This window comes from Saimiri boliviensis, chromosome 10, assembly GCF_048565385.1.
Source record: "Saimiri boliviensis isolate mSaiBol1 chromosome 10, mSaiBol1.pri, whole genome shotgun sequence".
NCBI classification, from domain to species: Eukaryota; Metazoa; Chordata; class Mammalia; order Primates; family Cebidae; genus Saimiri; species Saimiri boliviensis.
Genome location: NC_133458.1, coordinates 73,445,074 through 73,469,312, shown reverse-complemented (window position 1 = coordinate 73,469,312; position 24,239 = coordinate 73,445,074). Strand labels below are relative to the sequence as shown.

Here is a 24,239-nt window from a genome sequence, read left to right as displayed (position 1 = left end):
CACCCAGCCTCACTTTTTGTTTTAACAGATCCTACAGTGAGAGAGCAAGTAGCATTGTGATAGAGTAGCTAGATAGGGAGCAGTTCTGGAATGTGAAGAAAAGGATGTGTGCAAAGGGTCAGTCCACAGAAGCTGTGGCCTTCAGGAGAAAAGCTTTGAGGTCAGGAAGCCATGGGGGTAAATGTCCTGAGACTATTCCATCCCACCTTTTGTATCTCCATGAAATGTCTTTTTTTGGTCACTCTCTCTGAAAGAGGAGGGCAAGGGAGCCAGGACAGAAAGAGAGGTGGGGAAGAGTGGCACTCTGGAGGGACAAGCAGGAGATATGCAGCACAACTAACCAGACTAGATAACACATCAAGTAGGGGAACCTGTCTTCCACTACACAGGCTAGGTGCTACGGGACATGGGCTCTGGGTTTACACAGATTATGACTCAGTTCTTTGCTGTTGTGAAGTTGTGTTTGGATAAATCCCTCAGCTTCTCTGAGTCTTATTTTTTCATTTGTAAAATGTAGACAGAAGACCTACTTTCTCTCATTGCTCTCAGGTTTAAAATGTGTCAATTAGGATACAGTAAAGTTTGTTTGATCCTGAAAACTTTCCAGCAAGAATGAACCTGAGAACAAGTCATCTATCTTTGCTCTTGCCTGTAACTACTAAGCATCTACTCCATCTTCAGTGCTTAGGGATTTTATATTGTTGGCATTTTTTATTTAGTCAGGAATGCATTGTATGGGACCATCAAACCTGCATGCTCTCCACACATTGACCGTAGTCTGATCTTAGTAGGTGGTGCACCTATAATTTTACTATTTCTCCATTTATTTTGGTGCTGATGTAATTAGTAAAATGCGATTTAAGAGTGTTATATATATATATTTAATCATGATGTCTTTTCATCAAAGTGATACTTAAAAGCACATCATCATCTTGTGGAGGCACATTGACAAAATTCTTTTTTGAGATTCTAAAAGGAATCTTTGTACTTAAAATGTTTAAGAACCACTGATGTATTTTGGCTTCACGTATCAATTAGATTTAGATTTTATTTTGTTTCAGAGATGGGGGTCTCACTTTGTCACCCAGGCTGGAGTACAGATCACCACAGCCTCAAGCTCCTGGCCTCAAGCTATCCACCTGAGCTCCTGGGACTACAAGGGTGTGCCACCATTTTTTGTAGAGATGTGATCTCACTGTGTTTCCCAGGCTGGCCTTGAACTCCTGGTTTCAAGTGATCCTCCTGTCTTGGCCTCCCAAAGTGTTGGGGTTACAGGAGTGAGCTATCGCGCCTGGCCCTCCGATTTATTAATAGATTTTATAAGGACATTTTAGGCCTTACCCATCAGTTTCTTAGGGCAAGCTTTTCTCTGCACTGCATAATAAAACAGACGGTAATGCAACAATAAACGGAGATGATTTACCTAAGAACAAACCAAGTGCAGAAGACTCCCTGGTTGTCAGAACAGCAGGTAACCTAGGCAGATATCTGAGGCTATCCTTAAACTGACGCACCGGAAACAAAAGAACTGGAGAACTCCCGCCGTCGGGCTCAGTCCCCACCCGCCCGGCCGCCCCCTGGGCCCCGCCCCTGCGCGCGCTGGTTGGTTCTCGCCGGCTGATGAAATTTCCCGTACGCATTACAGCAGCCAGACCGGTACAAGCGCCAGTAGCTCCTCCGCCCGGCACGCCATCCACAGCACGACACGCCATCCATCTCCCGACACGCCGTTGGCAGACCTGGCCTCCGCGGCCCACATCGCCTCGACCCGCTTGCGCCCAGGTAAGACGGAGCCCCGCGCCCCACGCAGCACCCTCCTCGCGGGCTCTGGGGCTGCCCGGGGGGAGGAGGATGCGCTCTGCCGCCTGGCACCCGGCGGACGGACGCGCTTCGGGCCGGCTGATGCTGCGTCTCCGGCAGTAGAGAGGGCGAGGTGGACGCCTAGCGATTGTTGCGCACCTCGCAGCAAGCCGGTGCGGAAGGACTCTTTGTCATCAAGGGAACCGCGGCGGGAAGACTGGGCCGCTCCGGAGAGAAGGCAGCGGCGACCTGAGCCCCCGTAGATGTTATATGTGTACTTTTTTTTTTTTTAAACTATGTGGCGTTGAAGCCCATGGATATTTTCGCGGTCCGGGACCCTGTAGAAGACGGGTGGGAGCCTCCACGTGGCCGGGGCGCAGTCACGTGTCGCGTGGTCCTGATCTAGGAAGGAGAGACCTGGGTGTCTTGTGTTTTCCCTTCCAACTGCCCCACTCCTCACCTGGCCTCCCGCACCATGCCTCCTCTCTTCTCACCCCATCCCCCCTCCAGTCACCACCCCTATGTAGACTGCAAGACTCAACAAGTGACTTGCTGAGCAAACCCGGCTGAGAGGCAGTCTGTTTAGGGACGCACAAGGCCAAGCACAGAAAAAGGCAAAAGAACTAGCGTGCCTGTTTCAATCGATGTCTGTTTTACAGGGCTGACTTCAGGTTATTGTTAAAGCTTTAAATAAAAGGATAGTTTTCATCTCGGCCTCTGGCCTGCATTATTTCTTTACTGTCCACTACCCTGGGCGCTTGGCTGATAATTTTAACAGCAGTGTTTTTTTTTTCTTTTTTCTTTCTTTTTTTGTAAATCATGATTTATCACATTGCTGTAAGAGTAATTAGAGGTAAAGTAGGGTTTGAACCTTTGTACACTTGGTTACTTACTGAGATCTTAACATAAAAGTAAGGTGAGAGGGTGAAGTTTTAAGTAGCACTAAGTGGAATAGAAATTAAATGTACTGAAACTGCAGTGTCCAATTCGGTAGGCACTAGCCACCTGTAACTTTTTGAGCACGTGAAATGCTGGCTGGTCCGAATTGAGATGTGTTGTGTTAAATACACTGGATTTTGTCGTTGGAGTAGGAAGAACAGTGTAAAATATCTGCTCGATAAGTTTTTATATTGATTACATGTTAAAATGATACTATTTGGGATATATTAAGTGTATTTAAAATTAATTTCACCTTTTTCTTTTAATGGGGCTACTAGTATATTTAAAATTACGTATGTGGCTCACATTTATTGGACAGCACTGCTCTAGAAGTTTACAAAGAAAAAAGAAAAATACTGAGAACAGGTAGCAGCAGTAGGAACTTTGCCCTCCTATAAGACTGATTCCAATAAAAAATAAGTTGTAGTTTTAATTGGCTTTTTCCTACTAGAAATAAGTAAGTGTACTTTACATGCCTCTTTGTTCTCCCTCTTTCCCCTCCAATTTAGTGGTTAGCGTGTATTTACTATAGCAGGCTTAATATTCACAAGCAGCGCATTATTCTGTGATGACCACATTTGATTTTGAAAGCACTTTCCTAACCCATTTTTAATTGGTATAGAGTTAAAGGCAGATGGCTTATTAGTAGTCATCTCATTTAAATCTCATGGAGTTTTCCCACTAAATCTGAAAGTAAAGAATTTGTTATAGGCTATTTGGTAAAGTGCATGGAAGGGACAGTGTAGGATGTGTGGCATTTCATTTCCAATTTGCTTGAGATGATTTTCATTATAACCATGTATTATTTGGTTCTGGTTTTCTGGAAAAGCCAGCTAAACCTTTGGTTCATTTAGATAAAAATGAAATATCCTCAAAGGATTGCTCAAAGTGACTTATGTAATTTGAATATGTATTTTTTCCTTAGGGTATCTATCCCAAATTATCTGGGCATTTGCTGCAATTTGCAGTTTTTTTTTTAAGAAAACATCAAAATTGTTATTTTTCAAGTTTTAATATGATGTTTTAAGATGTTTAATGAAAATGGCCATTTTGAGCTGGTAGTAGTCAAATAAAACAGCCCTTTATTTCAAAGCTGATAATTTGAAATTGGAAAATAATTAATGTATATAAGGATGATTTATTTGCTTCCTGGCTTGTAGGGATGAGCCAAGTTTTTTTTTTAGGGCTGTTGTTAGTGTATGTCCCATCTACTTTGTTTCCGTACTGAACATTAAACTTTGAGACAGAAATATTTGAGGACATTTTTTTTCAGTTAGGATGTTTTGATAGCAAACATTTTGTATCTTCTGTCAACCTAAAATGATTTATTTGTTATAAAGCCAGGATATCTGATATCAAATTAAATTGCTTTTTTTTCCCATTTAGACTTTCTTCAATAACATCTGGATACATCATTTAGAGGTAAGCTAGCTATAATATAGTGAAATGCTTAAAAGAGCTGTGTATCTTAGTATTACAGATAGTAATCCTAGTATTACAGCAGTATGATTTTCTGTTCTACCCATTATATTCTACCTGCAGCTAGTTCAAGTAAAGAGAGGGCATTTAACTGTCAAGCGAACCTGAGAGGAGACTCTAGTATAATCTGGAAAGTCTCTTGAATCTTTGAGGGATTTTGGGATGGAGAGAGTGGGGCTGGGATCTCTGGCTAGGTTGGAGCCAGCCTGCATTTGTTTCTGTATCTTGGAAGCAAACCTAGATTGCAGAAATAGATGTGGCCTGGATGCTGCCAGCTCTAGCCAACCACTAAAGTGGGCGAGATGCAGGCTTTGGTGGATGCTAAGCTGCTGTAGCAGGTTGGATGTAGAGGTCAATATCTTCTCTGAATACTTGTAAGTAAATGAAATCATTCTCTACTCCCATGGGCTGTCAACCTAATGGGAAATAGCTATAGAAAAGGTGGTTTACATTTTAGTCTTTGAAGTGGTTTATGCACGCACGTTTCTGGAATCAAGATTTAATGCAGACTTGGATTGGATATTGAATATTTTTTATTTGTCTGCTTTTCTCCATAGAGAGCTTATAGTTTCATTACACCATGTGTGGCATTTGGGCCCTGTTTGGCAGTGATGACTGCCTTTCTGTTCAGTGTCTGAGTGCTATGAAGATTGCACACAGGGGTCCAGATGCATTTCGTTTTGAGAATGTCAATGGATACACCAACTGCTGCTTTGGATTTCACCGGTTGGCAGTAGTGGACCCTCTGTATGGAATGCAGCCAATTCGAGTGAGGAAATATCCGTATTTGTGGCTCTGTTACAATGGTGAGATCTACAACCATAGGAAGGTAAGGAAAAAGAAGCCAGATGTCTGGATGTGATTAAACTTCAGAGCTTGTTGGTTATGATGATATTATGTATTCTGTATCATGCTTTTTACTTTGCAAAACACTCTTTGTTATCTCATTTGCTGTAAGTGTGTAGATAGTCAGGGAACTGATGAATAAAAAGGTGAATGAAATGACTTGGTCACAAAAAAAGTGATAAAAATGGAGATTACAGTTCAATTTCTTTGACTCTTATTTTCTCCTTCTCCCCAACTTTTTATTTGATAACATACAGAAAATAAGGGAATAGTGAGCACCTAGATTGAATAGTCATTAACGTTTTGCCATATTTGCTTGATTTTTCTTTCCTCACAAACACAGACACACACACACACACACTTTTTTGCTGTATCATTTGAGAGTATGGTGCAGATATTATGACACTCCTAAATATATAAGCATTTATCACCTAAGAATAAGGACATTCTTCTTTGTAACACCAATACCATTATTAAATCTAAGACTCCAGAATACCACTTAATACCCAGTTTATACTTAAATTAAATTTCCGTAAGTGTCCTGAGAATATCTTTTTTTTTTTTTTTTTTTTTTGAGACAGAGTCTTACTCTGTCACCCAGGCTGGAGTGCAGTGGTATGATCTCGGCTCACTGCAGCCTCTGCTTCCTGGGTTCAAGCAGTTCTCCTGACTCAGCCTCCTGAGTAGCTGGGACTATAGGCACCTGCCACCATACTCGGCTAATTTTTTGTATTTTATTGAAGATGGGGTTTTGCCATGTTGCTCAGGGTGGTCTGGAACTCCTGAGCGCAGGGTGTCTGCCCACCTTGGCCTCTCAGAATGCTACCGAGAATATCTTTATAGCCGATTTTTGTCGGAGACCGGTCCGGGACGGCACGTCTGCTGGGGGTCTCTCGACCTGCAAGAGGGTCCCAATACCTGGAAGAGAGAGTGCGTGGAAGAAAGGGAGACAGAAAGCAAGGCGTCTGGAGGGCTGGATAGGCCGTGCCTAAACAGTGAATTTTATTTTTCAAAGGCCAGGAATAAATACACTTTCTTTGCTCTGGTTTACCTCATTGCAAGAGGAAATGCAAATCTATACCTTACTGGCCTATACAACAGAGAAGTCAGATACACAATCAGTGGTTGTAAAAAGTAACAGAATTTCCTGTGATCACAAAGCTTGTTTACATCCAGACATTATTCCTCATGGCTGCAGGTATTTCTGGTTTGATCTTGTTTTAGAACTGAGATGTGAAAAGGTTTTCTGGTTTTGCTCATCAGAATATCTTTTAACCAGATTCTCCTTTGTCTGCTCCTGACTCAGCTTATCTCAACTCCCCCATTCAGGAGTCTCTGAGTCAGGGATCAAAGCCATCCCGTATGGTGGCATTTGCTTTGCAGATATCCCCACAGTTAAACCATTATCTAGGGTACAAGGCAGTCAGGCAAGTAAAAAAAAGGTTAAAGCTATACTTAGAGTCATAAAGATTAAAAGCAGAAACTGGTTGCTGGTAAGGAGTCACTTGGTCTAGCAGCACTGCATAGTTAGGCCCAAACAATATCGTGGTTGTTATTAGAAACTGATCATCCATCTTTCAGTTCCTTTTTCCTGGTAGCTGGACTGCCTCCAACAGGAAACTGCGTTTGGGATCAAACTCACCGTATAGTGAGACCCACGCCTTTTGGGGGTCTCACACAGGAGTGTTCCCCACAGATTTTTGTTTGTTTTGAGCTAGATTTCATTCAAGGTTCACGCATTTGGTTGTGATGTTTCTTGATATTTTTTGAGATTTCTTGATAGATACCTGTCATGCATTGATAGAGATGTATATCCTAACCACCTTTGGGACATTTTTATCTCTGAATAATAGCTTTGTCTTTGTTTATTGCCTGCTCATAGGAATACTTTTAATAATAGTCTTCTCATTTAAAAAGTTTTAAAATAGTTATTCAGGAAATTCCTTTCACACATTTCTTTATTCCTTTGTTAAGGGCCTACTATGCACCAGACCATTTTTCTAGGTGATTGGAGAGGAAATAGGGAAAAGGAGAGGCAAGGATGGAATTTCCTGCTAGTGGGAGGTAGAAGAAGAGAGTATTAAAACTTTTTTCTTTCTAAGTCAAATCAGTGTCATATGCATGAGAATGCTAAGTGGTATTATGGCATTATCAGCTTGGCTTTCCCCTTAAATGAGATAGGAAGTGCCCCTTTAACTTGAACAGTGTTGTTGCTTTTGTTAAAAAGTTACAAGAAGTTAAACATTTCAAACTTAATTAATTTCTGTTCTAAATTAGCCAAATGTTGTATTTGTAAAAGTAGAGAAGTTAAGTTTGTTCCATTGCTTTTACCAAACTTCTAAGCTTATGCAGTTGGGGCAGCCAGAAATTCATCTAATGAGCAGAATGTAAATTTTAGGTTTATATATTCTGCAACATAAGCTCAAAAATCCCCCCCATTCCCTTTTAGATAAAAATAAAGTGTACTACTAATAAAATATAGCCAGAGGTATGCTGGGAGTAGAGGGAGAGTGAATGAAAGAGAGGAGGAATGGAATAAAGGCTGGGGCAAAGAGCAGTCCCTGTCCCTGAAGGAGAGTGTCAGAGGGCTGCAACCAAGTCAAATGCCAGCGTGACTTCAGGAGGCAATATCTGAGGGCTTTTATCTAAGATGCAGCATTGGAGTTTCGTTTAGGAGAATAGGAAGTGATACATCCATTACCCGAAGGTTGCTTCTCCTTCTTAAATTAATTATCTGCAAAGTTTAGGCCAAAGCGGTAGGCAAGGTAGATCTGGGAAGCTGTTGCTTGCTATCACCGAATGCTTTATGATCACTTACCTTTCAGGCAGTTGAGCCCAGAACAGTCAGCTAAAGACTATTTCCTGACCCCACCTGCTAGTTACAGGATTATCCCTGATGGAGCAGAGAGGGACCAAATAGAGGACAAAGGCCATTTTTGGACAGTTCAGGGAGGGCTCATAGACAAAAGTTTTGCAAATCAGGGAGTGAGCTGAATGGAGTGTGAAGCATATTTTAGGGTCATGCACATAAATAATAGATTTAGTTTTTGAAATTTGTAAACATGTTTTAAACTTAATCTAGGATTTGCACCTGATTTAAACCTCTTTCTCTAATGTCCACCAAAAATGTGAGTAAAAGGTATGAAGAGGAATACATCAAGGGCTTTTTATCCTCATAGTTTGCCAGTGATGATGGAGGGTTTCAACTGGGGATTAGCCTTATCAAACCTTGTTACTCTGTGTGCAGTGGCAGACAGTCCCTTTGCTGTTCCTTTGGGGCATGCAGACTAATAAAGCACCATTGTCAGTTTATCATTGAGGACTAGCTTTAATGCTACTGCAGTAGTGGAAGCACTGGGCATTGTCATCCACCCTTAGGGACCAGCAGCTTTGTTTTGGATCATGTATCTGTTACTGTGATGGAGTCATTTTTCAGGGAATGATACCAAATGATGTTTGTCCCTGTGCTTTACATTTTTATAGATAGGTCTTTGAAGCTGAACCTGAGGAACTTATTAGCCAATACTGTCTTCTCAAACCAAAAGTTAACAGTTGCACAAGACACATTTTTTAGTATCATGGCAACCAGGCAGCCTATTATCTTAAATTTAGAGGGTGAGCATCCTTAAAATCTGAAATTTGAAATGCTCCAAAATCTGAAACTTTTTGAGCACTGACATGACACTGCATGTACATTTTGATGTCATTGTCAAAATGCAAGTGTACAACACAGAGTTTATTTGGCGTTCCCTAGGGAAGAAAGACCCTCTCAGCCCCCTTCAGCTGCAGTGTAACTTTTTTACTCGTGCCCAGATTTCCCCATGCAAGTGCGCCCACAAAGGGTAGTAGAATGGCACATGTGCAAGCTGGACACCCGAGTGGCAGGATCCCCACAGATGGGACCTGTGTGCATTACCTGTTGTATATTTTTGCTTATTCTCTGCTCTGTGGTGTGAAGATACTGAAAATGATAAAAAGGCCTGTAGAAGTCCCTGTGAGCAGCAATGATAAGAAAAAGTTGAAACGTGTGTTTATAACCCAGAAAGTCAAGCTGTTGGAGAAATTGGACTGTAGCATAAAGGTATAGATGACATGGTGAAAATGTGTGATAGAGATACTGAAGGACTAGTGCTACCTGCATTCATAACAGAACAAGAGGTTATGTCAGTTTATAAAAACGAAGAGACTTCCAGGATGAAAGCCGTTGTTAATGAGGCAGATGACTCTGGAGAAACATTTTAAAAAACCATCTGGCAGAATGCCTCTTCAGCCTCAGAGGACCCACCTCCCAGTTGCTCAACTGCTTCTGATATTCTCAACTAAAAAGAGAAAAGAAAAATACAGTGGACAGTAACTTTTAATAAAACACAGCATTGGCCGGGTGCGGTTGCTCACGCCTGTAATCTTACCACTCTGGGAGGCTGAGGCGGGTGGATCACCTGAGATCAGGAGTTCGAGACCAGCCTGATCAACATGGTGAAACCCCGTCTTAAGAAAAAAAAAAAAAAAAAAAAACACAGTATTGTAGGTGGAGTCTGAAAGCCTGCCGTTGTTTATATAGCTGCTTAACAGCTGATGCAGGTATTCTGGTGATGCTACTATACTGCTTGTTTTCTTACTGTATTAATTGTATGTCATATTTTTTACTTATATGTGAATAAGTGTATAAAAATGATGACTCATCAGTAGCATATAAATTCAGAGTCAGGAATGATGGTCAGTGATATCAAACAGCCACAGATACATGGTAGCTGAGATAGTGACACCTTTGCTTTCTGATGGTTCCATGTACACAAACTCTGCTTCATGCACAAGATTATTTGAAATGTTATATAAAATTGCTTTTAGGCTATGTGTATAAGATATATGAAACAAATGAATTTTATGTTTGGACTTGGGTTTCATCTCTGAGATATCTCACATATATGCCAATATTCCAAAAAAAAAAAACCAAAAAAAACCCACAAAACCCAAAACACTTCCGGTTCTAAACATTTCAGATAAGGAATACTCAATCTGCATATATATAAATATATATGTATTACATACATGGTGTGTGTATAATATGCATTTCCATCCCTCTACAGGTTACGATTCTGGTACATTCCCATTACATTCTGTTTATCAGACTGCAGTCAAAATTTTCATGGGTTCAACTTTATGTAATGAAAATTTTAGTTGCAGTCTGATAAAGAATTTGCAGAATTATGAGCTGAAACAAACCCTAATTTGATAATGTTGTGATTCTCCTAAATCACCGAAGTGCATGAAATAATTACAGAGCTCAAATACTGAAGCAACTTTGCAATAAAAAATTATTAGTGAATGCACAAAGAGTCTAATGTTTTGGTTTTGCTGTTGCTTCCTAAGATGCAACAGCATTTTGGATTTGAATACCAGACCAACGTGGATGGTGAGATAATTCTTCATCTTTATGACAAAGGCGGAATTGAGCAAACAGTTTCTATGTTGGATGGTGTGTTTGCATTTATTCTACTGGATACTGCCAGTAAGAAAGTTTTCCTGGGCAGAGATACATACGGAGTCAGACCTTTGTTTAAAACAATGACAGAAGATGGATTTATGGCTGTATGTTCAGAAGCTAAAGGTAATAATAAATTTTTCTATAGATTTTCATTATTGTCTTGGTTGTGTGTTTTCTTTTAAGTTATATTTGAAAATCTCTTAGAGAGCAATCCAGAATTTTACAAGTGACTAAGTTATGAGTCCTTACCTTTTCTTAAAAAACAGAGGAATTGTACTCTCCTTTTCAGCACTTAAATTCTGTAATACTTGAAGGATGAGTCTTTACTGTAGTCATCTGTTTTTTGCTATGCTAATATGCTCTGCATCTAGGTTGATCCTAAGTGTAGTTTTAAGTTTTCCTGCGTCATACTGTAATGGTTGAGTTGGCTCTGCAATTATTGCGCTGTGGTACTTTGCCGCAGTTATAGCACAGCAAATATTAGGATTTCTAAAATAGCTTTATTGATCATTCACATACTGTATAACTCATCCACTTGAAGTGTACAGTTCAGTGGTTTTTAGTATATTCACAGATGTTGGTAACCAACACTCCAGTCAGTTTTAGAATTGTTTTTCCACTTCAAAAAAAACACATCAAATCCTATGTCCTTTACCTTATTTTTTACTGGCAGGATCAACCAGGTTTTTCTTTTTTTTTTTTTTTTAAAGAGATGGGGTCTTGCTCAGTCGTCCAGCCCAGTGGTGTGATCATAGCTTAATGCAGCCTTGAACTCCTGGGTTCAAGCAATCCTTCCACCTCTGCCTCCCTAGTAGCTAGGAATACAGGCACGCACCACAACATCCTGCCTCCTGTGCCCTTTAGCTTTCAGTTCCATCTCTCCATATCCGTCATCCGCACCCCTGCAGTCGTAGCCCCAACAATCACTTATCTTTCTGCCTCTGGATTCCTTGTTTTGTATGTTTCATATGAATAGGATTATATCATACGGCTTTTGTGACTGGATTCTTTCACTTGGCACAATGCTTTCAAGATTTGTCTATGCTGTAACGTGTATCAATACTTACTTTTTATGGCCAAGTGATACCGCATCACATGGATACACTGCATTTTGTTTATCCACTTGTCAGTTGATAGACACTTAGGACGTTGTTTACCCCTTTTGGCTATTACGAATAATGCTGCTATAAACATTGGTGTACAAGTTTTTGTGTAGACATTTCTTTTGGGTGTATATCTAGGAGTAGAATTGCTGGGACACATGGTAACTGTTTAATTGAGGAACTGCCAGTCTGTTTTTTGAAATGGCTGCATGGTTTTTGTTTCCTTCAGCAGTGTATTAACATTCCAGTTTCTCCACATCTTCACAAACACTTACCGTGTGACTTTTTAATTCTAGCCATTCTAGTGTATGTGAAGTGGTATCTCATTGTGGTTTTGATTTTTATCTCATGCTTATTAGCCATTTGTATATCTTCTTTGGAGAAATATTTGTACAGACTCTTTGCCATTTCTTTTTTCCTGCTAGGCATCATTTTATTTTAAAACATAATAGACTTTAGCCGGGCGTGGTGGCTCAAGCCTGTAATCCCAGCACTTTGGGAGGCCGAGGCGGGTGGATCATGAGGTCGAGAGATCGAGACCATCCTGATCAACATGGTGAAACCCCGTCTCTACTAAAAATACAAAAAATTAGCTGGGCATGGTGGCGTGTGCCTGTAATCCCAGCTACTCAGGAGGCTGAGGCAGGAGAATTGCCTGAACCCAGGAGGCGGTGGTTGCGGTGAGCCGAGATCGCGCCATTGCACTCCAGCCTGGGTAACAAGAGCGAAACTCCGTCTCAAAAAATAATAATAATAATAATAATAATAGACTTTATTTTTCTTTTTAGAGCAGTTTTAGAAAAAATTGAGAGGAAAGTGCAGAGAGTTCACATATGCTCCCCCTTCAGTGCCCCATCCAGTTTTTGTGACTCTTAACATCTTGCATTACTGTGCTATGTTTGTTAGATTTGATGAACTGATGCTTATGTGTTAACTGAAGTTCAGAGGTTACATTCGGGTTCACTCTTTGTGTTTTTTGGATTTGACAAATGTGCTTCACTTGTTCATTCCTTCCCCTCCTCTTCCTCCTAATCCCCCAGTCGTTGCTGATCTTTTTACTTTCTCTCTAATTTTGCCTTTCCCAGAATGTCACATAAATAGTTGTAATTATATAGTATGTAGCCTTTTCAGACTGGCTTCTTTCACCTGATAGTATACACTTAGGGTTGTTCTCTGTTTTTTCATGGCTTGATAGCTCATTTTTTAAATCGTTGAATAATATTCCATTTGTTTGCATGTACTGCATTTTGTTTATCCATTCTTGAATTATCCATCTCTAATTGGGTTATTTTGTCTTTTTATTACGAATTTTAACAGTTCCTTATGTATTCTAGATACAAATCCCTTGTGCTCATCAGGGTTATAGGATACAAAATCAATATACAAAAATCAATGGTATCTGACACACTTAACTGCGTACTACATAATTACAATGAGGAATCTGAAAATGAAATTAAGAAAGCAATTTCATGTATAATAACATAAAAAAGAATAAAATACTTAGAAATAAAATTCAGAAGTATAAAACTTGTACTCTGTTAGCTATAAAACATTGTTGAAAGAAATGAAAGAAGATTTAAATAAATGGAAAAGTATCCCATGATTGTGGATTGAAGGCTTAACATTATCAAGATGGCAGTCCTCGCTAAACTGATCTACAGATTTAACTTGATCCTTATTAGCATCCCAGATGAGTTCTTTGTAAAATTGGCAAGCTGACTGTCAAATTCATATGGAATTGCAAGGAACTAAAGAATAGCCTAAACAATCTTTTGAAAATGAGGAACAAAGTAAGAGAATTCTTATTTACTGACTTTAAAACTTGCTACAAGACAATGATAATAAAGACTGTATAATACTAGCAAAAAGATAGATGTATAGACCAATAGGATAGAATTGAGAGAGGTGAACCCATATATATATAAAATCAACTGATTTTTGACAAGGTTGCTAAGATTATTCAGTGTGGAAACAAGTTCAAAAACTGGCACAGGGGCAACTAGATATGTAAACATATGCAAAACCTGAAGTGTTGGACCTTTACCCAACACCAAATACAAAAGCTCTGGATACAAAAAAATGGATCAGTTGGATCCATTTTGAGCTAATCCACCTAAATGTAAGGACTAAAACTATAAAATCCTGAGAAGCAAACATAGGAGTAAATTGTCATGACCTCGGATTTGGCAAAGCTTTCTTAAATATTACACCAGCAACAATAATACAAATTGATGAATTGGACTTCATCAGAATTAAACATTTTTGTACTTCAAAGGACGCCATCAAGAAATCAAAAAGACAACCCACAAGAGGGAAGAAAATAATTGTGAATCATGTATAGCACTTTTTGATGAAGAAGTGAAGGAAGACATTTTTTTTTTATTCCTTACCTATACAGCAGTAACATCCTAAAATCTCTCTCCCTGCCTCTTTTTGCCATTCTTTAAATTCTTTCTCACTTAATTTTCAGATTTAATATTGGCTGCAACAGGGATAATGAGATCAATTGAATGGGTCCTTAGGACACTAGTCACAGTGTTTGTACTAATACCGGAACTGTTTTATTTTCAGGCATTTCTAGTGTGATCAGGTGGCAAAGAACAAGCATATATATCAGTTGCCAGGACTGCTGGGCAAGCCTGGCAAAGAGAACACCCCAGAAAAGCAGCCTTCTGCTCCTCTGTGCCTTCTTTGAGCCTGACGATCACTTGACATGGAGCTATAATCACATCCAGTTTACCCTCTGAAATTCCTTGATAGTTCTTTTCTATATCCTTGACACTGTCCTTTTCCAGACCAAATGATCTCATCTGGAAGACTGCAACAGTTTTCCTTTCTCAATGCTTTTAGAATAACCTGTCAAAAACTCATCTGATGATAGTACTGCCTGCTTAAAACCTTTAAATTACTCCCCATTCCTTTCCCAGGCTGTGTAGCTCACGAGCTCTGAAAGCTGGTGAGGGAATCTGGGTCCTTTTTCTGGTATGTGAATTCAGTGCTACACAGGTTGCTGGCTGGGTTGACAATCTCAAATTTTAAATCTTGGGTATTCCATATAGTCTTTTACGATTTACAAGAAAACATTGATGTTTGCGTCAAAGATCATGGTAATGTGAGGTTGGGTACTTTCTGTGGGATTTTTTTGAGGAAATTTAAGTTATATGGTTTTATTCACATATAGTGCATAACAACTAGTTAAGGGGTAGATGTCTTATCTGACTTAAAAGTAGCTAAGAGTGGATCATTGAACTTGTTAAAGGTCTGGGAACCATGGCTGTTTTCTGAAAATACCTCAGTGATGACAAATAAATGACTACTAGCTTATCATAACATTAGGACTCCGTTTCTTCCCTTTACCTCATAAGTGTGTCTTTTCCTTTTGTATGTATTCGCTTTAGTATAGAAAATAGGTTTTCTTGGTTAGAAATCTAAGAAGAAGGAATTGAACACTGAAGATTTTTCTATTGCTTTGAATTACCAAAAGTTAGTGCAATTTGGCAGTATATCACTGTGCCATTATTCTCTCTCCAGTAAGTAGATGGTAGGGCTTTGGGCGATTAAAATTTTTTTTTCCTATTTTGCTTATTTAATGGGCATGCGTTTGTATTGAAAAGAAAAAATAAATAGGAATGTAGGGGATGTTAACTAATTGTGAAAGGTTACCTAATTTGAACAAAGGTATGATTTTGAATTTGTAGGTCTTGTTACGTTGAAGCACGCTTCAACTCCCTTTTTAAAAGTGGAGCCTTTTCTTCCTGGACACTATGAAGTTTTGGATTTAAAGCCAAATGGCAAAGTTGCATCTGTGGAAATGGTTAAATATCATCACTGTCGGGATGAACCCCTGCACGCCCTCTATGACAATGTGGAGAAACTCTTTCCAGGTAGTGGACACCCACCCACCTATTCCCCATCCTTCTCCAAGGGAAAAAGTTATAAGTTGTACTCTTACATCATTTGAATGATTTTAGTGTCAAGACCTACTTCCTGTTTTGTTTGGAGGGAACACGTGAAGATTTGGCAGGCTCAACCGTTGAGTAAATGCCATCATGATAGGTGTTGATGATTATGTATTTCATTTCAATAACTAATCCAGCCCAAGATTTTCTGGAGCCGTTTGATTTACTTGCTGTGTTTATAGGTTTTGAGATAGAAACAGTGAAGAACAACATCCGGATCCTTTTTAATAATGCTGTAAAGAAGCGTTTGATGACAGACAGGAGGATTGGCTGCCTTTTATCAGGTGAAGTCAATTTTAAAAAAACCTAATTATATTTCATGTGTGTTTAATTGAGATGATTTGTAGCCATCCCTTTCGTTTTTACTATAAAATATTTACTATATGATAAAATCTTTCCTTCATTATAGGATGGAAACCATTTTGTATAAGCTACACTTAATACTCATAGTAACACTCCAACTTGAGTGACACTGTAGCTATGTTATTGGTGTAAAGAGTGAGCCAGTGAATGTTCTTTAGAACTCTGTGTAGTGATTTTTAACCAAATACTAATATTATCACAGTATATGTATTTTTATCTTATTGAAGTTGATTTCGGTTTATAAAACTTAAGGATTTTAAATGGTAAAACTGTGATCTTGGTGTTTATCAGGAATGTACATCCTCTGTCCCTGTCTTATTCAAGGCACATAACTAGGACACTTCCACTTTTCTGTTTTGCATGTAGGGGGCTTGGACTCCAGCTTGGTTGCTGCCACGCTGTTGAAGCAGATGAAAGAGGCCCAAGTACAGTATCCTCTCCAGACATTTGCAATTGGCATGGAAGACAGCCCCGATTTACTGGCTGCAAGAAAGGTAAGGTGCTGTCTCTGCCCCTTGTATAGCTAGAGTAGACTTGTTATTAGAATGAAAATGGAATCAATAATGGATAATTCCACTTATGCTGCTGTATTGACTGAGGAAATTGTTTCAAATGTATTAAAGTAGAATGAAATTGCTGTTGAATATGCACTGTGTTGTACACTGTCCTCTGTACTTTTATCTGTTATGACCCATACAGTTCTCACAAAGACCCTATGATGATAATTATGTTCTTTTGAAAGTAAAGGCGTCTGGGTGCAGTGGCCTACACCTGTAATCCCAGCACTTTAGGAGGCCAAGGGAGTGGGTTACTTGAGGTCAAGAGTTTGAAACCAGCCTGAGCAACATAGTCAAACTCCCATCTCTACAGAAAAACATATAAAAATTAGCCAGGCTTGATGGTGCATGCTTGTGATGTTAGCCTTTTGGGAACCTGGGTGACAGAGTGAGACCTTGTCTCAAAAAAAAAAAGGAAGGAAGTAAAGGCATAAGTCAGGTGCAGTGGCACACACTTACAGTCCCAGATACTTGGGAGACTGGTGGGAGGTCTGAGCTCAGGAGTTCAAGTCCGGTCTGGGTGACATAGCAACATCCCATCTTGAGAAATTCAAAAGAGAGGCTTTTGTTTGTTCGTTTTTTTGTTTTGTTTTGTTTTTTAAAAAAGAACGTAAAGGCATGATATCGTGGCAAAGACTGCAGGCTTTGGAGTCTGACTTGTGGTTTGACATTCTGGCTCTACTTGTTTATGTAACAAAAATAATAGTGTATGCTATGGGGTGGTTTTAAGTTGAAATGATATAATTCATGTAAAGTAAGTGGGGTAGAACTTAACATATAGTAAGTACTTAATGAGTGTTAGCTGTTATTATTTTCAAAAGTGCTATATTTAGAATACTGTGAGCAGAGGGGAGCTTGTCTGTATTCAGTGAGCAGGAGACCTAGTTCCCACTCTGGAGAACTTTTGTAACATGGATGAGAAAGAGCTAGAGAGCAGTCTCAATGCAAAGTGATCAATGCTGAGAGAATCCAAAATAGCCAGGAAAAGTAGAATGAGGGGAGGGGCCATTCTATATAGTAATAACATCTGGGTTATAAAATTAGGCATTTCAGAAGGACCAAAAAAGACCAAGCTTAGCATGGGACCCTGCTGGACTAGGGAGAAATGAGGTGGGATAGGTAAAATGGGTGAGGTGGAAGGTGCCGACTGAGAGAATGGTTGAAGCCTTGGCACCGGAGGAGCTGAGGGGAGACCTGCTTCCTGGTGGTGGAGTTGAAGCAGGCGAGGGAACAGGGCTGGATGGGGCTTGTATGTGGTGGCCTATAAAATCAGGTTTTCTGTTTTCCCTTGTTTAGTTTTTACCATTGTTAATTCATAAAGCTTTGTGAACTCGCATCATGTTTGATTTTCAAGGGAAGTTAATTTCTTTAACAAATAAAGGGGTATTTCTTTATATAATAAGGTAGCAAATCATATTGGAAGCGAGCATCATGAAGTCCTCTTCAACTCAGAGGAAGGCATTCAGGCTCTCGATGAAGTCATATTTTCTTTGGAAACTTACGATATTACAACAGTTCGTGCATCAGTAGGTGAGGTATTACTTATATTAGTAAATAAACAGTTTTTTTAAAATACTGAAAAAAAATGTAAGGTGTAACAAAAATTATTTCAAGCAATAGTTAAAAAATGTTATTTAAGGGCTGGGCATGGTGGCTCATACCTGTAATCCCAGCACTTTGGGAGGCTGAGGTGATTTGATCATGAGGTCAAGAGATCCAGACCATCCTGGCCAACATGTGAAACCCTGTCTCTACTAAAAATACAAAGACTAGCTGGACATAGTGGCGCACGCCTATAGTCCCAGCTACTCGGGAGGCTGAGGCAGGAGAATCATTTGAACCAAAGAGTCAGAGGTGCAGTGGGCTGAGATTGCGCCACTGCACTCCAGCCTGGCGACAGTCTCAAAAAAAAAAAAGAAATAATATTATTTAAGGATGAATGCAAATTAAATCCGTATGTTATTAATTATTTAAGATCACTTAAGAATTCTCCGAATCTCTTTTGGAGTGAAGGGCACAATAAATACATAGTTCAACTTCTACATTTTTGGTAATGTTGGACTGTTGGTGTTTTCCCAGGGAGTAGATACATATTTTCTTCCCTCAATCTCCCATTTCTCTTATAGTTTCTTGGGCTACAGTCTGTATACAGTGAAGAAATAGGTCTATTTGGTAATGTATTTTTGATAAGAAATACACATTTTAGATATATTTTGGTAAATATTTCATCATACAACTTACCAGTCACTAGCTATCATTGCTCTGCAAACAATACTAATTTTATCTTGTAGATAATATATCCACTGAGATTGGACGTATACACCAAATCACATGGATCCGATGTTACTGAGCCTTTATATGCTACTGTTTCTCTTGAGAGGAAGGGCAAAAATATCTTAGATATTACAATGGTTTATGGCCCTCCAAAGCATCACAATAAATAGGGTAGCCCTGGTACTGGAATTTCATGGGGCTGGGGTTAGGAAAATAACTGTCTAAAAAAGGCTCTCTAGCTGAGGTGGTAGTTAAAACAAGGTTGAGAAGAAACTCTGGTTTAGAGGGATGTGGTACAGAACCAAGAAGGCAGGTTTAATAACTGACATAGTCTTCCTGGCTTTATGAAAAATCTGGTAAATGGAGAGTGGCAGGGCGAAAACTGACATTAAACCACCCAAACACGTGCTCTTGTTTTTGTGTTGTTATGCTACTATGAAAGGAATGATTTTTAGATATTTGAGTCATTGTTCTGCTTAGCAAAGTTTTAAGATGGTCTTTCTTGGTCTAAAAACATTAGAACGTTAGAATTTTGAAACCTCTTTATAAAATGACAGAATGGTTCTGGGTTATTTTATTTTACAGTAGTACTTTTGGATTAAGTACATGTAAATGGCTTATAAATATAAGGTCATTATTGTGGAAACTATTTTATATTAATTTGAAGTCCAGTATAGTAGTAAAACTTTCAGTTGTTTCCAAAAATCAAAGGCATTCTTGGTGGAAGGTTATGTTGACATTAAAGTTAATTTCTCTCTCTTATTTAAGGTATGTATTTAATTTCCAAGTATATTCGGAAGAACACAGATAGCGTGGTGATCTTTTCTGGAGAGGGATCAGACGAACTTACGCAAGGTTACATATATTTTCACAAGGTAAGAACTGTGAAGTGGAGGGATGTTCATTCTGTATTAAGAAAAGTATGAATCGTTTGACTATTTTCTATCATCTTTCAGTATGACAGTAATATTTTTGAGTGCCCTGTGAGGTTACAAAGGGAATCTGATAGTGTTTGCGTTCTATCTCTTGGGGAAGAAAGAAATTTTAATAGTGTTAGATAATTTTTATTCTTTAAAACTAGTAATAGACAGGTATGGTGGCTCATGCTTATACTCCCAGCTACTCAGGAGGCTGAGGTGGGAGGATCACCTGAACCGAAGAGGTCCCAGGCTGCAGTGAGCTGTGATTGTGCCACTGCACTCCTGCCTGGTTGACCGAGCAAGAACCTGTCTCTTAAAAAAAAAAAAAAAGCAAAAGTTAAATAAATAAAACTAGTTAAGCTTGAGAATCACCTTTCTGCCATTTCTTAGCCCCCTATGGAATTATGACTGTTTCCCAGTGTGTTCATTTTATTATAATACTAGCAGTTTAGAAGGTATGTTTTGTGAAGCATTGCTTAGCTCTGTTCAGTTATTTACTCCCTTTTCTAAACTTGTTTAGCTTTTTGTCTTATCCACCTTTGGGATTGGAGAGAAAGACAAACCGCTTTGTGTGCCAAAAGCAAAACTCTTGGTATTTTTGTTTGAAATAGGCTCCTTCTCCGGAAAAAGCCGAGGAAGAAAGCGAGAGGCTCCTGAGGGAACTCTATTTGTTTGATGTTCTCCGCGCAGATCGAACTACTGCTGCCCACGGGTAACATTTTAAGAAGCTATTGTAAAACAAAAACAAAAAAAAACACCAAAAAAAGAAAAAAAGAAAAAAAAGCCCAATACCCTGAAAAAATTAAAACATCAATAGCTGATTGGCTATATGTTACATACTACAGTTGGCTATATGTTATAAAATATGACTTCTATGGAGAAAATGAAGCTGTTTCTTAACTTCGTCCCAAAAGAGGCCACATTTCAAAGTGTCGTGGTCTGTGGGGAGAAGACTTCTTCCATAGGTCGTTTGAGGTAGAGTTTTCACCTTTAAAGGGTAACAACATTCTGCTCAGGTCTGAACAACCAAGAGGGAAGAGGGAAGGCTGCTACAGCTATTGTTAAGTGTTTTAAAGAGAAATAGGTCGGGAGCAGTGGATGACCTGAGGTCAGGAGTTGGAGACCAGCCGACCAACATGGAGAAACACTGTCTCTACTGAAAATACAAAAAAATTGGCCGGGCGTGGTGGCTCAAGCCTGTAATCCCAGCACTTTGGGAGGCCGAGGCGGGTGGATCATGAGGTCAAGAGATCGAGACCATCCTGATCAACATAGTGAAACCCCGTCTCTACTAAAAATACAAAAAATTAGCTGGGCATGGTGGCGCGTGCCTGGAATCCCAGCTACTCAGGAGGCTGAGGCAGGAGAATTGCCTGAACCCAGCAGGTGGAGGTTGCGGTGAGCCGAGATCGCGCCATTGTACTCCAGCCTGGGTAACAAGAGCGAAACTCTGTCTCAAAAAAAAAAAAAAAAGAAAATACAAAAAAATCAGCCAGGCGTGGTGGTTCATGCCAAAAGAGAGAAGTATTGTAAATATGTGACAATATTGAATGCCCAGCATGCCTGTTTGGTGCTGTAGTGACCCTGAGGGGATAGGGCAGTGAAGATGCGAGGCGTTTGATTACATTATGAGGAACTGGGTTTTTTGGTATCATGTCTGGTTGTCTAAAGTTATGTTGAGGAACGGAAGACTTTTGCTATATAGGATAAACAACTGACATTAAATGTTTTAGTTGCCTCTGCTGAATCACACGTAAATTAGGATATAATTAATTATGGGTTTGGGGAATGAACTGAATCTGGTTATTATCCCATCTACTTGTCTTAACTAGAGTCTCTAGGCTTCAGGAAACTGGTGATATGGCATTTGATGAAATACAGTGGAATGCTAGTTTATATACTGCATGTTGAAAACACTGACTTAGAAAGCTCCAGGCAAGGTATTTTCTTAATGATTGGGTCACTCATGATTTGTAACTTTTTTTGCTTTTTAAAATATTCAATTAACTATTCCTAGAAAGGAAACTAAAAGTAATAGTCTCAAATAGTTAGTTTTACTCCCTAGATGACATGACATGTTTGTTACTTTAAATAAATATATATATTTTTTGTATTCATTCAGTAGTGTAGGGCAGCCTCCTAACGGGAGGCTTGTACTTGTATGTGGCTATATGATTTTAACATTTCTTAGAATCTGGTTGAATTGATGGGTAACTGAATCAGAACTGATGGGCACTAAATACACATTTTAATTTAGATTTTCTTCTTTTTTTTCTTTAAGCCTTGAACTGAGAGTCCCATTTCTAGATCATCGGTTTTCTTCCTATTATTTGTCTCTGCCACCAGAATTGAGAATTCCAAAGGTAGGTAAATCAACTCAAGATAGAAACCGTCCAGTGCCACCAGATTATATTTGTAACTTTCACTGACGCTCCTTTTTTTTGATGTCAGAATGGGATAGAAAAACATCTCCTGAGAGAGGCATTTGAGGACTCCAATCTAATACCCAAAGAAATTCTCTGGCGACCAAAAGAAGCCTTCAGTGATGGCATAACTTCAGTTAAGAATTCGTGGTTCAAGATTTTACAGGAATACATTGAACATCAGGTATAATATCTTTAAAAACATTTTCAGGAATGGGACAATTTGGATGCAGAGCTGTCATTGCTATTCATTTCGTATTTAGTTTGAATGCTTTGTCCCTGTAAGAGACAGTCATAGTCTCTGTAAACAGTTGTCTCTTTTATAAGAATTAAGTATCATAAAGGATTACAAAGTAGCATCTAGAATTAAAAGAGAGAGGAGACTTACTACTACAATCATCACTTACCTTCATATAACACATTATTGAGCACCTGCTGGGTGCCAGATCTTGTTAGGCACAAATGACTAAAACAGAGCCACCAAGCATTAAAAATATGTATATGAATTCTTCAGTAGTCACTGTAGCTGTGCGTATTATGATGAATACTTTAGCATTTTCTAAGCGATGGGTGATTCAAAGGGTCTCATATAATTTACAGTCATGTCTTAATGTTTTCTGTTTTGTGGAACCAGAGTAAATACAAGTATTTCCATGCCATTTTAAAAAACTATTTTGCTCTTACACATTTATTCTTACAGGTTGATGATGCAATGATGGCAAATGCAGCCCAGAAATTTCCCTTCAATACTCCCAAAACCAAAGAAGGATATTACTATCGTCAAATCTTTGAACGCCATTACCCAGGCCGGGCTTACTGGCTGAGCCATTACTGGATGCCCAAGTGGATCAATGCCACTGACCCTTCCGCCCGCACGCTGACCCACTACAAGTCAGCTGCCAAAGCTTAGGTGCTCTTCGTGCTGTAATTGTTGTTCTTGTTGTATGGTACTATGCAAATATTTCTTCTTCTTGTGTGAGTACTATATATGAGTAGATGGGGGAACAATGAAAGTCAACTCAGCCTAACTTGAAAAAAATAAAAGTCCTAAATCTTAAACACTGCTATAGTCATTTATGTTCATACAGTCTCTTCATAAGAGGTAATTAGAAATTTTTTGCTGTATCACAGTAAAGTGGAGAGTAAGCTAGGAAAAGGAAATGGTCTGATGTCTGCAAGAATTCACAGCACTCTTCTGGCAGAGCTGCTTTAGATGTCATCTGCATCTTGTGCTCACGTGGCTTCTTTCCAGTCCTTGCCTCATCTTAGGGAAGTCATCAGTGACCTACAGTATTTTTGTTCTGCCTGCATTCCTAATAGCTGCCTAGGTAAGACTCGAGACTTGAGTCTTTTGTAGGAGTTTCTGACAGCTCTATTTTGCAAGATAGTAGTTCATTCTTTTCTCTTTTATGCTGAGCCAAAGTCACTTCTAGAGACTTGTCCTAAAGCAGGGATCAGGCTTTTTTTTTTTTTTTTTTAAATAAAGATTCACACAAATATTTTAGGCTTTGTGGACCTCTTTTGGAACTGTACAGATCTGCCATTATAGTGCAAAAGCAGTTACATAGACAGTATGTCAAAAAATGAGCATGGTTGGGTTCTGTTAAAAGTTATTTATAAAAGCAGCTGGTGGACCAGATGTGGTCCATGGGCCATAATTTTTTGATCACTGTTCTAGAGGAACAACCAGGCTGACTAAGCATTTCCGTTAAAAGTCCAAACCTACTTGAAAGAGAAAGTATAGTAACATATTCAGCTGGGTGCAGTGGCTCACACCTGTAATCCCAGCACTTTGGGAGGCTGAGGTGGGCGGATCACCTGAAGTTGGGAGCGAGACCAGCCTGACCAACAGGGAGAAACCCCATCTCTACTAAAAATACAAAATTAGCTGGGTACAGTGGCACATACTTGTAATCCCAGCTACTTGGGAGGCTGAGGCAGGAGAATCGCTTGAACCCGGGAGTTGGAGGTTGCGGTGAACTGAGATGGTATCATTACACTCCAGACTGGGCAACAAGAGCAAAACTTCATCTCAAACAAACAAAAAACACGTTCAAAGAACAGGTAGAAGATTTTCAGTAAATACTCATT

At 39.3% G+C, this 24,239-nt stretch overlaps 1 protein-coding gene across 2 annotated transcripts; it reads left to right on the top strand.

Annotated features, from left to right (window-relative positions):
- The first annotated feature begins 1,645 nt into the window (after positions 1 to 1,645).
- ASNS (asparagine synthetase (glutamine-hydrolyzing)) lies at positions 1,646 to 23,207 on the top strand. 2 transcript variants are annotated; one of them, XM_039472728.2, is made up of 13 exons: positions 1,646 to 1,782; positions 4,126 to 4,161; positions 4,776 to 5,047; positions 10,435 to 10,672; positions 15,351 to 15,536; positions 15,794 to 15,895; positions 16,341 to 16,468; positions 17,935 to 18,061; positions 19,574 to 19,680; positions 20,337 to 20,437; positions 22,007 to 22,088; positions 22,177 to 22,332; positions 22,849 to 23,207. In XM_039472728.2, the coding sequence occupies exons 3-13, from the start codon at positions 4,799 to 4,801 to the stop codon at positions 23,056 to 23,058; spliced, it is 1,686 nt and encodes a 561-aa protein (XP_039328662.1). In that variant the 5' UTR covers positions 1,646 to 1,782; positions 4,126 to 4,161; positions 4,776 to 4,798; the 3' UTR covers positions 23,059 to 23,207. The 2 variants fall into 2 exon arrangements, with proteins under 2 accessions (XP_039328662.1, XP_074235576.1); XM_074379475.1 differs by lacking the exon at positions 1,646 to 1,782 and having other exon boundaries at positions 4,124 to 4,161.
- The last annotated feature ends 1,032 nt before the right edge of the window (positions 23,208 to 24,239 follow it).